Source organism: Bos mutus, chromosome 5 (genome assembly GCF_027580195.1).
Source record: "Bos mutus isolate GX-2022 chromosome 5, NWIPB_WYAK_1.1, whole genome shotgun sequence".
Taxonomy (NCBI): Eukaryota; Metazoa; Chordata; class Mammalia; order Artiodactyla; family Bovidae; genus Bos; species Bos mutus.
In genome coordinates, this window is record NC_091621.1 from 33,857,633 (window position 1) to 33,871,902 (window position 14,270).

Consider the following 14,270-nt stretch of genomic DNA (forward strand, 5'->3'; position numbering starts at 1 on the left):
TTTCCTATTTGGAACCAGTCCGTTGTTCCATGTCCAGTTCTAATTGTTGCTTCCTGACCTGCATACAAATTTCTCAAGAGGCAGGTCAGGTGTTCTGGTATTCCCATCTCTTTCAGAATTTTCCACAGTTTATTGTGATGCACACAGTCAAAGGCTTTGGCATAGTCAGTAAAGCAGAAATAGATGTTTTTCTGGAACTCTCTTGCTTTTTCCATGATCCAGCGGATGTTGGCAATTTGATCTCTGGTTCCTCTGCCTCTTCTAAAACCAGCTTGAACATCTGGAAGTTCACGGTTCACGTATTGCTGAAGCCTGGCTTGAAGAACTTTGAGCATTACTTTACTAGCGTGTGAGATGAGTGCAATTGTGCAGTAGTTTGAGCATTCTTTGGCATTGCCTTTCTGGGGATAGTGGTATGTAAAGCAGAAAAGTGTCTTTTTAACTCAATGAATTGCCTGAATTTTTACAAGCATGATTTTGTAACTTTTTAAAAAAGATGCAGCTCTAATATTCATTTCAGGAACTCTACCAAAAATGCACATGTATCATATTAAGATAAATTAGTTTCATTTTTAGAATTATGTAAGCTTTTGAAAACAAACTCATTATTACCATAAGTCTATGTTATATGTAAAAATAAAACTGACAGATGACTATTCATATCATGCTCCGACAACACTAGAAACTGAGAACTCATGAATTCTCAAAGATTGGTTACTCTACTGTTTTCTGAAAAGTTAGGCTATATATGTAACACAATAAAAGCCTTCCATCATACACATATTTCAAATATGTAAAAACAATCATCACAACTACCTCACAGTAAGTATTCTATTTTTTAATACTTTTCAATAATTCATCAATGGAAAAAAAAAAAATAGTTCAGTAACAGCCTGGTTTCTAAAACTTCTGTCTTCTGCCAGTAATTATCCATTGAGTTGCTACTTTATGCCAGACTCCATGCTAAATATTCTGAAAGCAAAGCTGTAAAAAGACATACCCTTCCTTCAGTACATGGAGAAAACAGGCAAAAATTAAACTCTACAAAATAATAAATGGCAGGACACAAACAAGGTACAGCAAACATACAAGAAAAGAATTCTCAAGATGCCTTATGTATAGTCTTTGGTTTTTATCTAATAAATAGGAAAAGGTCAAGAAATCTACTAGGGATTCAACACTGCAGAAACAATCATAACACAAAATACAAAGCGGTATCTTAGCCAGGGTTATATCAGTGTCTGTCAGCATTATGAGACATAAAACAAAAAGCTAAATTTTACTATTTAAAATTTTAAAATATATAATTATATTACATAAGGCTGGGACTGAATAATTATGAATGGTAGGGGCTGGGTGACAACAAAGCATATTAAGAATTTAAAACATGGTCATTGTCCTATGGGTTGTCTTACAGCCTTTCATGCGATAACTATGGGATAACATTTGTGGACGTGTATGAAACAGTTTGAAAAGTTATTACAAGTAATTCAGTTATATCACTAGAGCTCTAAAATTTAACATTTGTGCCAGAAATTATGAGTCAGTAGGGAAAAAAACAAAGCCATGTCTGCTAAAGATATTTTTGGAAATCAGGAAAAATAAAGAGATATAAAATGGAACAAAAAAAATCAATAAATTTTGTCGAAACATATCAGCAATCGTAAATAAAATATTTTAAAAACAGAGCAAATCTTTGTTCCCGCTGGGCAAGAACAGAGTTGTCTGAAACAAAGGGATAGTACGTATGAAGTAAATTGCACCTACTAAATTAATATACAATCATACACCTCATACGTTCTTCATTAAGTTAGTAGTACACAGACAGAAACAAATGTTTGAAAGCTTAGAAATTATTTCAACTCCCGTATCTACATCGCTAGCTGGATTATCACATACCACACACAAAAAGGAAAAGGGAGAAACCATTACATATACTTAAGAATGACATTCAAATAAGTAAAAGGCAAATAAATAATTATAGATTTGAACTACATAGCTGTAATTTGAAATGTTCTTAAAAATCAAATAATGGTGTTACACTAAATTATCTCTAAGGTTCTTTGCAACATAACACTTCTCATAATTCTAAGAATTTCAAATGAAGAGTTCCTAAGGACTTACATTATTCCTTAGCACACAATCTTACAGCACCATCTTCTGGTATAGTATTACCGTGCATAGTCTAACCATCAGAAAAGGAAGAAAACTCATGGTATGACACCTGCTTTATTTAGTAAAATGTTATGGTAGATACATTTTTAAAACTCAAAATATATTATCAAATTGGGTAACTGAGGTTGACTGATAAGCGAGAACACAGGTTACACTGGCTTCATTAAAGCATTCATTTGTGGAAGACAAACTGAAAAGACATCAAGATTTCAGAAAGGTAAAGAAGATGGGAAAGCTAAACAAACAAGCCCTATGTAGGCTAGATATACAGAAGACAAGAGTGATGGATGTTAAACTGCCTTAGGATTGAAATGTCCAGATGTGGGTGGTGACGGCCACAAGCAGTACAGTGAAGTACAGGAAGGATACGAAGGGACGATAGATTTAAATTAGACACAAAGACAGGAATAAAAATAACAGTGTAAACTCTGGTCCACCACAGCCAACGGAAAAATCCTAAATATATACATGTGCAAATATGTATGTATAGATATTCATGTTATAAAAGATAATATCCCTTAATGCTTAATTCAGTATTAACCAGATGTAAAGGGTTAAACAGTGAGTATGAGTGTTTCAGAAATCACTGCTTTTAGCTAACACTGAAGTGCTTACTATGTGTCATGCCCTATACTAAGCACTTTGAGTGGGTCTCTTTTAAAAAGACAACCTACTTAAGTCATTTATTATCTCTATTTTTCAGCTGAGGGAACTGACATTTGAAAATTAACTAGCTGGCCAGTAGTTGTGGTGAACAGGCGACAAAGCTAAACATAAGGCCAAACCACTTGACTCCAATGGCCCCAGACTACAATGACTTAAGGACTCATCAGCATGAGACTGATAAACAGTACAATGCGTTCAGAACGCACAGAGAATTGAAATAGCCGGACTTTCCCAAAATTTGAGACAAGAAACATGGTAGGAATTTTTTAAAAAGTCACTATAACTTCCAATAGCACCAAAATAGCCAACATTTCCTATGTGTTAAGCCTCGTTCTAACTAATTTATTCCTCACAAAAACCCCATGACATACATACTGTTATCTATCATACCATTTCACAGATGAGGAAATCAAAGCCTGGAGATGTTCAAAACTTACCCAAGATCTCAGTGTTTGAACCAAGCTAACATGACAGTCTTAAGCTCTTAACTACAATCTGTGCTCCTCCAGGACATATCACACTTTAGAGTCAAGTATTATGAGGCTGCACAACTACAAAATGACAACTCTTGTCTGGAATACCTATCTAGGAATGTTCACACTTGCTGCTTGATACTTGACTGTAATGCCATCTGCTTTGACCTACTGTAATGCTCTAATAAACAGAATACTAAGAACACACTTGCTTCAATTATTCTAGGTAAGTAGAAAAATTCTGAATAGGTCAATCTAGCTTTTAATAAAACAAAACTAAATTGGAAACCAAACAATCTGGAGGGAAAAGAGCAGAATGCTAACCTGAATCAGTCACTTACCTTGAAATACTTCCTTCTCATTCTGGTCATGTTCATCAGCATAACTCCCGAGTTCACTCCAGTTTTCCCATAGTATGGATGTCTGGCAAAGCGATTATACCAGCCTATTCGAGGCTCTTCATGTTCTGGTGCCATTGCAGCAATTTGTGTGGAATTAAACTTCTTTAGCAAAGCCCAAATATCGTCAATGGGCCGTAAAAAAAGGATATCAGTGTCAACATACAATAGTGAGTCAACTTCTTTCAGGATTAACTACGGGGAGAGATATTTGAATCAGTAACTCTATTTCATTATAAAACACCAAGAGGCTTTCATTATTTTTTTAAAAACTACTTAAGAGATAAACTACTTGACATTAATTTTTTTAATTAATTTTTCCCAAGTCTGCCATTTTTACAATAGCATATATAGATATTCTGCTAATCTTTTTATTAACTTTTAAAGAAGAAAAGCTATGAAAACACATCAGAATAAAAACTCAATACTAAAAACTAGACTAAAAAAGTAAAAGCAATATCCTCAACGACTAGGGAGGAAATGTTTTCCATAATGGAAAACAACATTACCTTTGGTGAACTGACATAGCAAATCTTAATTTCCTGAGATAAATACAGAAATTAGCCAATACAAATGAAGATCTGAACTTGTCCCCTCTACCGTAACACTAATAACTGGTACCTTTACTTCATAATGCCCTCAGCCAGCAATCAGTAGAGCCAAAATTGAAATCCAGACCACCAAGCTTGAGTCCATGCTCTTAAAGATGAGCTGACCATCTCCTAACAAATCAAAGATCCTGCATTTAAATAGCAAGGGCTAAAACAAGACTTGTCTTGGAAGACTGGCTATGTCACTTCTCCAAGACATGTCAAACCTCCTTTCTGCTCTGGCTGTATTCAGCTGTGTCTAACTCTTTGCAGCCCCGTGGCCTGCAGCCTGCCAAGTTCCTCTGTCCATGGAATGTTTCAGGCAAGAATGTTGGAGTAGGTTGCCCTTTCCTACTCCATAGGATCTTCCCCACTCCGGGGGTTAAACCTCCAACATGTATCTTTTACAGGAATTTTCAAGGGTAAGTTTTTATTTCTGCCTCACCCAAAGACTTTAGAATCTGACCCCTGCAAATTTAAATTTGTCTATCCCAGTGTACTAGTAAGACTCAATGATTAGGTTAACCTAAATTAAAGCTTTTTGGTTAAGAATATAATGAGGATAAGAGCTTGATCCTCATTCTGCTCCCTTTCAAAGCTGCTGCCTCCTTCTGAAGCTAGGGTTAAGCCATCACCTTAATGACCAGTTGCGAAGCTGAAATCACTCCATGCCCCCAGATTTAATAGCAGGCTGAGGGAAAAAAACCTGACAGTTAACCACAGAGCCTGAATAGAGAAGGTTCACTTGTTCAAGGACTATAATTAAAAGGATATGTATGTATGTGTCTGTCTGTCTGTCCCTCTCTTCTTTTTTGGAGGACAGAAAAGCGAACGCAATTGTTTTGCTTCTGTACCATGAGACAAATGTGTTTACAGACTACTGTATTGTTAGCAATCTAGGAAGACGCTACAGGAAGCTCCAAGGTCACTGTCGGGAGCCACTGCCATCGGCGGTCACGTTGTATGTGTGTGTGTGTGTGTGTTCTGTCACTTAGTCATGTCCCACTCTTTGTGACTCTGGACTGTAGCCCACTAGGCTCCTCTGTCCATAGGATTTCCCAGCCAAGAATACTGGAGTGGGTAATCACTTCCTCCTCAGGGGATCTTCTCAACCCAGGGATGGAACCCACGTTTCCTGCATTGCAGGTGGACGCTTTACCACTGAGCCACCAGGGAAGTCCACCTGGAAGCCACCAAGGAAGTCCACCTTCACACATAAGGTGAAATGACAATCACATCAGTATTTTTCTATGGTTCCTTCTGGAGGAAGGAAGATTTGCCAGAGCTTACATTGGATCTTTTAATCCCTCCATTTTTTAAAAAAGTTTTTTAATGTTTATTAATTGACTTGGCTGTGTCAGGTCTTAGTCGTGGAACATGGGGTCTTTCCTGCAGTGTGCAGGCTTAGCTGCCCTGTGGCACGTGGGATGTTGGTTGCCTGTTCAGGGATCGAAACCACATCCCTGCACTGTAAGGTAGATTCTTAACCACTGGACCAGGGAAGTCCCTTAATCCCTCCATTTTAAAAGAGGAGAAAGTTAAGGTTTTTACTTAACTACTTCAGTAAATACTTTAGGAAAATTCTTCATTTAAGAAAAATGAAGAATCAACTTACTTAGAACTGGTTAAAAAGATGCAGAACTAAGAGTGAATGAAGTACAAGAACAATTTGACAGGTTTCAAGTATTTAATTTCAGCATTTCAAATTTTTAACTACATCACATCATTAAATGATCTGGCAAACTTCCTATCAAAACATCAACAAGTAAACTTTACAATGCTGAATAAAACAGAAGAGCAGTGGTTGTAACCTCATGCTTCTTTCACCACTCATTGCTTTCCAGTGGTGTATTCTTGTTTATTTAATGTCATAAAGTGCTTGTTTAAATGTTCATCTCCCATATCAGACAATAAACTCTATGAAAACAAGAAATCTGGGTACATATTCATTCCTATATGCACAGCACTTCAGTACGGATACGTGGCAGAACAAAGGCACTCAAACTACTAATTAAATGATGTAACACTGCAATGATTCAACCTAAATATTTTTTTTAATTTTTAAAATTTAAAGCCTGCATGAAGTTATCTAAAACTTCTTAGGCTTTTCCCCTCTTAATCCCTTATTTGTGTGCTTCTTACAAGGGAGGCAGACAACAAGGAAGATAGCCTAGGATCAAGACTTTTTATGCCCAGCAATAAACCTACTGGTTAGGCAGATTCAGCTATCAAAATGTAACATGATTTTAAATCTTAACTGACATTCTAGATTTGACAAACTCTATTCTCAATATGCTAAGAACTGCCTTATTCCACTTAATAACAAACAAGCTTCTTCCCGATAATTCCTATACAGAACTCATGCACTTTCAATATTTCTACTACCGTAATTATTTTAAACATTATAGTGGTTTTAACAACTACTGAGAATTTTTTAAATGTGGGTGAATTAAAATGGAAGAGGTAATCTTGCTTCTGAATATTTTTAAAAATATTTATTTATTACTTGTTTGAGTGTACTGGGTCTTAATAGCGACACATGGGATCCTCTATCGCTAGCTGTGGCAGTGGGATCTAGTTCCCTAACTAGGGCTCAAACCTGGGCCCTCTACACTGGGGGCAGAGTCTTAATCACTGGACCACCAGGGAAGTCCCTGAATATTTTTAGATTAAAAAAATAATAATCAGGGTTTATCACCAGAGACTACCACCAAAGAGCCCCACTGAATAAATGGTTCCCATTTCCCTTTTAGTTCACGTGCCTCAAATTCTGTTTCTGTGTTAAAAGCACCAGCTAGAAAAGGTGAACTGACTTGCTGTTAAAACAGAAATAGTTATTTAATAAACTGCTTCATTTCCCAAATTACAAATGCAGCCTGCAACTGGCAGGTGATCCTGCCACTGCATTCCTACTGGCAAAGACTTGGCTGCATTAAGATCTGATAACCTCTAACTCCTTCTCAGGGCTTCCCACATGGCGCTAGCAGTAAAGAACCTGCCTGCCAATGCAGGAAGCATAAGAGACGTGGGTACAGTCCCTGGGTCGGGAAGATTCCCTGGAGAAGGGCATGGCAACCCACTCCACTATTCCTGCGTAGAGAATCCCCTGGCCAGAGGAGCCTGGTGGGCCATAGTCCATGGGGTCGCAAGAATCGGACACAACTGAAGTGACTTAGCAGGCAGACAGGCAACTCCTCCTCAGAGAAGAAACAGTTTATAGCAATTGAATAAATTAAAATGTAAGAAATAGTATTGCAACAGAAATTACTTACACTTTTCATTTTTAACAGCATATTTTACCATAGCTTTTATTTGTTCTATGGGAAGTTTTTTCTTTCTTCTAATATTCAAAGGGAAAATAATTTGTGTGTGTTCATTTAACTGATTTACATGAAACTCTTCATTAACTCGTGTGTAAAAGCAAGATGCAAACAAAAAACACTGGAGAAAAACTTACTGGCAAGAACAATCTCTGGGAAGCACACGGTTTAAACAGTTTTTTCCACTCTGCTGCATTCTCACTTGGAAAAGTTATCGGGTATAATGAATAATTAAATGTTTGCAGAAATGACCAGCTGTCAAGCTACAATAAAAAAAAATAAAAGAACTCAATTCAAACTTCTGCAAAATTATAAACCAAGATTATTTTTCAAAAGCTAAAAATTAAGATGTTATACATCGTATGTCATACACAGTTAAGAGAAAGAAGATTTTTCTTTCCCACCGTTTTCATTCAAAATCTTAAAATCATTCTAATAGCTAGAAAGAATTCACCATAAAGATCTAAGGGACAATTAAAAGGATAAGAGTATCAGTCAAAAAACCAGGAAGTTGAAAGAACTATACAAACTGTTCACCTCCATCAAACTTGACCTGATGTACAAATCTTCTCAATCCTTAAACAAGTTGAAGTCAGAAAAATTAAGCACTAATTTTATTACCATCGTATGTATGACATAATAGAAAATGTTTACAATCCGAGTCAGATCAACGGAAAGAACTGATGAGAAAATATTATCAGGACTTCTCTGGTGGTCCAGTGGTTAAGACTCCATGTTTCCACCGCAGGGGGCTCAGGTTCATCCCTGGCTGGGAAACTAAGATCCCACATGCTGTGACGCATGGCCAAAATATATTTTTTAAAAAAGAAAGAAAATATTTATCTATGCATTTTCTATATTCATAGATATTCCTCATGATTAAATATTTCAGTAAATATATATCTAACGCAGAGTTTTTGTTTCTGGCCGCACTGTGCGGCCCACAGGATCTCACATCTCTCCAATCAGGGACTGAACCCAGGCCCTTGGCCAGAAAAGCTCCAAGTCCTTACCACTGGTCTGCCAGGGAAATTCTTCCAGTGCCAATTTTTTAAAAATCATTACAAAAAAAAGCAAAATCTGATTTTCTCATCTGAAAATCTATAATGAATACATTTTAGTTTCCTGAATGCATCTGGAGACTCTGAATTGTTTCAAATTCAGAAAGCGTTACCTATCATTGCTGCTTCAACAGTATTGTTGATGTAAATTTTCTACAGAGCATTCACAATCTCTGGGAGAAGAAAAAAATACAGACTGAAGGTCTCTTTTTGAATTATGTCTGTGTTCAAGTAATTTTTAGAAACATCCTCCTTCTTCTTTTCTTCCAACATATGTTTGGAAGGAACATATGCCTTCCAACATAGTTTAAGGGAATAGCTTTATATCCAACACAGCTTTGATGTCTCCATCAACTAGTTTCAAACACTAGCATTTTATTACCCTTGCGTGACTTATTAATCACTTATTAAAGACCCTTTAAATACCAACATCAAAATGAAATCTTAATCATTTTTAAAGCTCCAGTATCTAGTCATCTTTTTTGCAGTAAAAGCACATTCCAGAAAATATTTGATTCTCTTTCATCAAAAGAAAACCCAAACATTCTCAGAGTTAACTATGATAGTTAATGAAAAACTAAGTTTAAAAATATAATAATACTACACAAGCAATAACTCATCCAGATTTGAAGACAACAGAGAGCTGCATATAAGATGAAGCAATAAATTTATTTTACTTTTATATTATATTTTCAAAGGCTTCCACAGTTGGTAGCAATCTGTTGCTGGTCTTTGAACTGTTAGGACAAGATTAATTCTTCTGTTAATATTTCAGAAAACAACCCAGATAATGACCTTAGGATCAGAAAAGCACATATCACAGATACAGAAACTATAAATATTTTAAAATGGTTAAGTAAGGCTTTTATTTTGGTTATTTTATTGAACTACAGCTGATGTACAATATTCTGTAAGTTACAGGTATACAATACAGTGATACACACTTTTTAAAGGTTATACACCATTTATAGTTATTATAAAATACCAGCTACAGTTCCTATGTTGTACAATATATCCTGTAGCTTATTTTATACATAATAGTCTGCATTTCTTAATCTCCTACCCTTGTATTATCCCTCCTCCTTTCCCTCTCCCCACTGGTAACCACTAGTTTGTTCTCTATAACTGTGAGTCTGTTTCTTTTTAGTTATATTCACTTGCTCACTGTAATTTTTAGATTCCACCTATAAGTAATATTAAACAGTACTTTTTTTCTCTTATTTCACTTAGCACAGTATCCTCCAAGTCCATCCATGTTGATGCAAATGGCAACATTTTCATTCTTCTTTATGGCTTGTTAGCATTTCACTGTGTGTGTGTGTGTGTGTGTGTGTGTGTGTGTGTGTGTGTACACACAACCTCTTCTTTATCCATTCATCTGTTGATGGACACAGGTTGCTTCCATATCTTAGCAACTGTAAGTAATGCTGCTATGAACATTGGGGTGCATGCATCTTTTCTAATGAGTGTTTTTAGGTTTTTTCCCCAAATATAAACCCAGGAGTGGAACTGCTAAGTCATATGGTAGTTCTATTTTCAATTCTTTGAGAAACCTCCATACGGTTTTCCACAGTCTGCACCACTTTACATTCTCACCAAGAGCACACAGGATTCCCTTTTTCCACATCCTAACATTTGCTGTTCGGATCTTCGTGATGATAGCCATTATGACAGGTATGAGGCAAGATCCACCGTGGTTTTGATCTGCGTTTCCCTGATGACTAACATGCAATATTGACCATCTCTTCCTATGACTGTTGGTCATCTGCATGTCCTCTCTGGAGAAACGTCTACTCAGTTCTTCTGCCCATTTTTTTAATCAGGCTGTTTTTTGATGGTAAGTCGTATGAGTTGTTTATATATTTTGGACATTAACCCCTTACTGGTCATGTTGTTGTTCAGTCGCCAAATCGTGTCCAACTCTTTGTGACCCATAGATTGCAGCACACCAGGCTTCCTTGTCCATCACCATCTTCCAGAGTTTGCCCAAGTTAATGTCCCTTGTATCAGTGATGCCATCCAGGCATCTCATCCTCTGTCACCCTCTTCTCCTTCTGCCTTTAATCTTTCCCAGCATCAGTGTTTTCCAATGAGTCAGCTATTCACAACAAGTGGCCAAAGTGTTGGAACTTCAGCATCAGTCCAATGAGTGTTCGGGGTTGATTTCCTTTAAGATTGACTGGTTTGATCTCGTTCCTATCCAAGGGACTCTCAGGAGTCTTCTCCAACACCACAGTTCAAAAGCATCAATTCTTCAGTGCTCTACCTTCTTCATGGTCCAGCTCCCACAACTGTACATAATTACTGGAAAGACCATAGCCTTGACTATACAGACCTTTGTCGGCAAAGTGATGTCTTTGCTTTATAACACACTGTCTAGATTTGTTATAGGTTTCTTGCCAAGAAGCAATCGTCTTCTAATTTTAAGGCTACAGTAACCATCTGCAGTGATTTTAGAGCCCAAGAAGAGGAAATCTGTCACTGCTTCCACCTTTTCCCCCTCTATTTGCCATGAAGTGACAGGACCAGATTCCATGATCTTCATTTCTCAATAGTGAGTTTTAAGTCAGCTTTTTCACTCTCCTCCTTCACCTTCATCAAGAGGTTCTTTAGTTCCTCTTTGCTGCCATTAGAGTGGTATCATCTGCATATCTGAGGCTGATGATGTTTCTCCCAGCTATCTTGATTCCAGCTTGTAACCCACCCAACCCAACATTTCTCATGATGTGCTCTGTAAGATAAATAAACGGGTGACAATATACAGCCTTGTCATACTCCTTTCTCAATCCTGTACCAGTCAGCTGTTGCACACAGGTTTCTAACTGTTGCTTCTTGACTGGCACACAGGTTTCTCAACATAAAGGTAAGGTGGTCTGGTATTCCCATCTCTTAATTTAAGAGCCTTCCACAGTTTTTTATGATCCACACAGTCAAATGCTTTAGCATAGTCAATGAAACAGAGGTAGATGCTTTTCTGGAATTCGCTTGATTTCTCTATGATCCAGCAAATGCTGGCAATTTGATCTCTGGTTCCTCAGCCTTTTCTAAACCCAGCTTGGACATCTGGAATTTCCCAGTTCATGTAATGCTGAAGCCTAGCATGCAGGATTTTGAGTAAATCCTGCATGCTAGGCATACTGGTCATATCATCTGCAAGTATTTCTCCCATTAAGTAAGCTGTGTCTTTTTGGCTGGTCAATGGTTTCCTTCACTGTGTAAAAGCTTTTAAGCTTAATGAGGTCCTATGTGTTTATTTTTGCTTTAGGAGACAGATCCAAAAAACACTGCTATGATTTATGTCAAACAGTGTTCTTCCTATATCTTCTTCCATGAGTTTTATGGTCTCAGGTGTTACATTTAGGTTTTCAATCCATTTTGAGTTTTTGTGTACGGTCTTAAGAGAATGTTCCAATTCCATTCCTTGTAAAACAGTAAGTAAAGCTTTATACCTCTTAGAATCAAAGATTTTAGCAGGAAACTAAAAGACTTGAGGTCACAAGTAGTATTTTTCAACTAATATGAAAAATGAACTAAATTACCTGAGAAAATATCAAACAAGCTTTACCTACATAGGTCAAGCATAAAAATCCAAATCAGTTTGAAAGCTTAACTGAATGGACACAGAGAGACAGACAGAGATGGTTAAGGCATAACCACCGTCACTTTTACCACCATTTCAGAACACAAGGTCATGAGATTTCTGGGGAATTTTCTTTTTTGTGTATGTTCTCCCTTCTATGTTTATCTGTTCTCTTCTTCCTGCATAGTAATTTTTTTTGCTAAGATAATGCAGTGGTCCTGATTAAAAGAGTATATTTTCAATCTTCACAAGTAGCTAGATATGGTCACATGACTAAGATCAGACCAATGATATACTGGCAGGAACATCCTGTGCGACTTCTAGAAAGTCTCCTTAGAAAGGAGGAGAACACTGTTCTTCACTCCTTTTTCCCTCATGTTGGCTAGGATATGAGTGTGATGACTGGAGCTTGAGCAGCCATCCTGGATCATGAGGTAGAAGTCTTATGTTAAAGATGGCTCAGCCACATGAGAGAAAAAAGAGCAGAATCCCTGAAAACATGGGGCTGCCACGTAACACAGACTACCTGCTTTTATATAAGAGAGAAATAAACTTCTATCTTTTTAAGACATTTTGGGTTTTCTGCCGTTACAGCCAAACTGATTGCAACTAATGCAAAACCAAAATAGAAAACCTTACTATCAGAACAAGAAGTCACTTCCTTCCATATTATCAATTAAAAGTTCCCTCCACTCAAAACAGAATCAAAACCTTGTGCACACTCTGACTGAGCCACTCTCAAGGCACGGATGGGAACACAATTAAGACACAGGACTTCTCAGTCAAAACATCCTGGAACTACAGTTAGTAAAACAAAACCTCCATGCTTGGCAAAGGACTAAGTAGGACTAAGCAGCCTAACGCCTTCACAGAGACAAGCCTCCTTCTTACACCCCAGGTCTGGATGCACAGACGCAAGTGGCAGCAGGGAGCAGTCCCCACTCTAAGAGGGCAGAGCTGCAGGATAAATATTTTTGTTCAACAACATTTTACTATAGTATATGTTAAATATTCAACTCTACAGACCTGACTAAGTCTCAAATACTTACTATGCCTTTAAAACTATCATGCAGTTGATCTTCAGCAAAAATATGGAACTGAAGAGGTTTGATGCTAAAAATGAGCGCTGACTTCAACATGGTTACAGTTTCTTCCAGTCTTTCCCCGCAGGCAACCACGGCTAGGTGCACTCTCTCAACGGGCTGCATTTTCACGCCATATCTGATAGAAAAGATAACCACATATTCCAACAGTTTTAGTACAGGGTAACATGTTAACAACATGGTATTCTGACTGTGTTCAAAGACTTAGGTTTGAACAATAAGGTCCTACTGTATAGCAGAAGGGATTATATTCAATATCCTGCAATAAACCATAATGGAAAGAATATGAAAAAATATATGTATATAATTAAATCACTTTGTTGACTTCAATTTTTGTTTAGAGATCCCTTCTGTAAAATGTAAAGGGCATTAGAAATTATATTGTTTAACATTAATAGTTGTATATATATATTACTAAGTAGCAGGAACAGGTGGGTGATCAATCATTTTTCTTAATTTTACAGGCTAAAATTATTGCAGTTACATTGCTTATTAGCACAGGACTTTGGAATCTTGAGTATTCACGTTTGCATGTGGCAGAGTGGACCCAGAACTGTTTTCCGAAGAAAATCTTGTTCATGGATATTCCCTCAACTAATGAGGATATCAAAAAAGAGAAAATATGCTAAATAAAATTAAATACAAACAACTGACTATATAAAAAAATGCAGGCATGTGTGTGTGCTCAGTCATGTCTGACTCTTTGCAACCCCATGGACTACAGCCCGCCAGGCTCCTCTGTCCATGGGATTTCCCAGGCAAGAATACTGGAGTAGGTTACCATTTCCTCCTCCAGGGGATCTTCCCAACACAGGGACTGAGCTCATGTCTTCTGCATCTCTTGCCTTGGGCAGGTGGATTCTTTACCACTAAGCCAGGTAGGCCCAAATATTAAATTCATACA

General features: G+C 37.2%; 1 protein-coding gene across 2 annotated transcripts in view; it reads right to left on the reverse strand.

The window, feature by feature from the left end:
* The window catches only part of GXYLT1 (glucoside xylosyltransferase 1), a 51,644-nt gene that overhangs the window by 20,170 nt on the left and 17,204 nt on the right, over nt 1-14,270 (reverse strand). For both annotated transcript variants that reach the window (XM_070370623.1, XM_070370622.1), the window contains 3 exons: nt 13,313-13,484; nt 7,760-7,885; nt 3,656-3,907 (listed from right to left, as the gene is read on the reverse strand). In XM_070370623.1, coding sequence (XP_070226724.1) covers nt 3,656-3,907; nt 7,760-7,885; nt 13,313-13,484 — 550 coding nt within the window. The remainder of the gene's footprint in view (nt 1-3,655; nt 3,908-7,759; nt 7,886-13,312; nt 13,485-14,270) is intronic.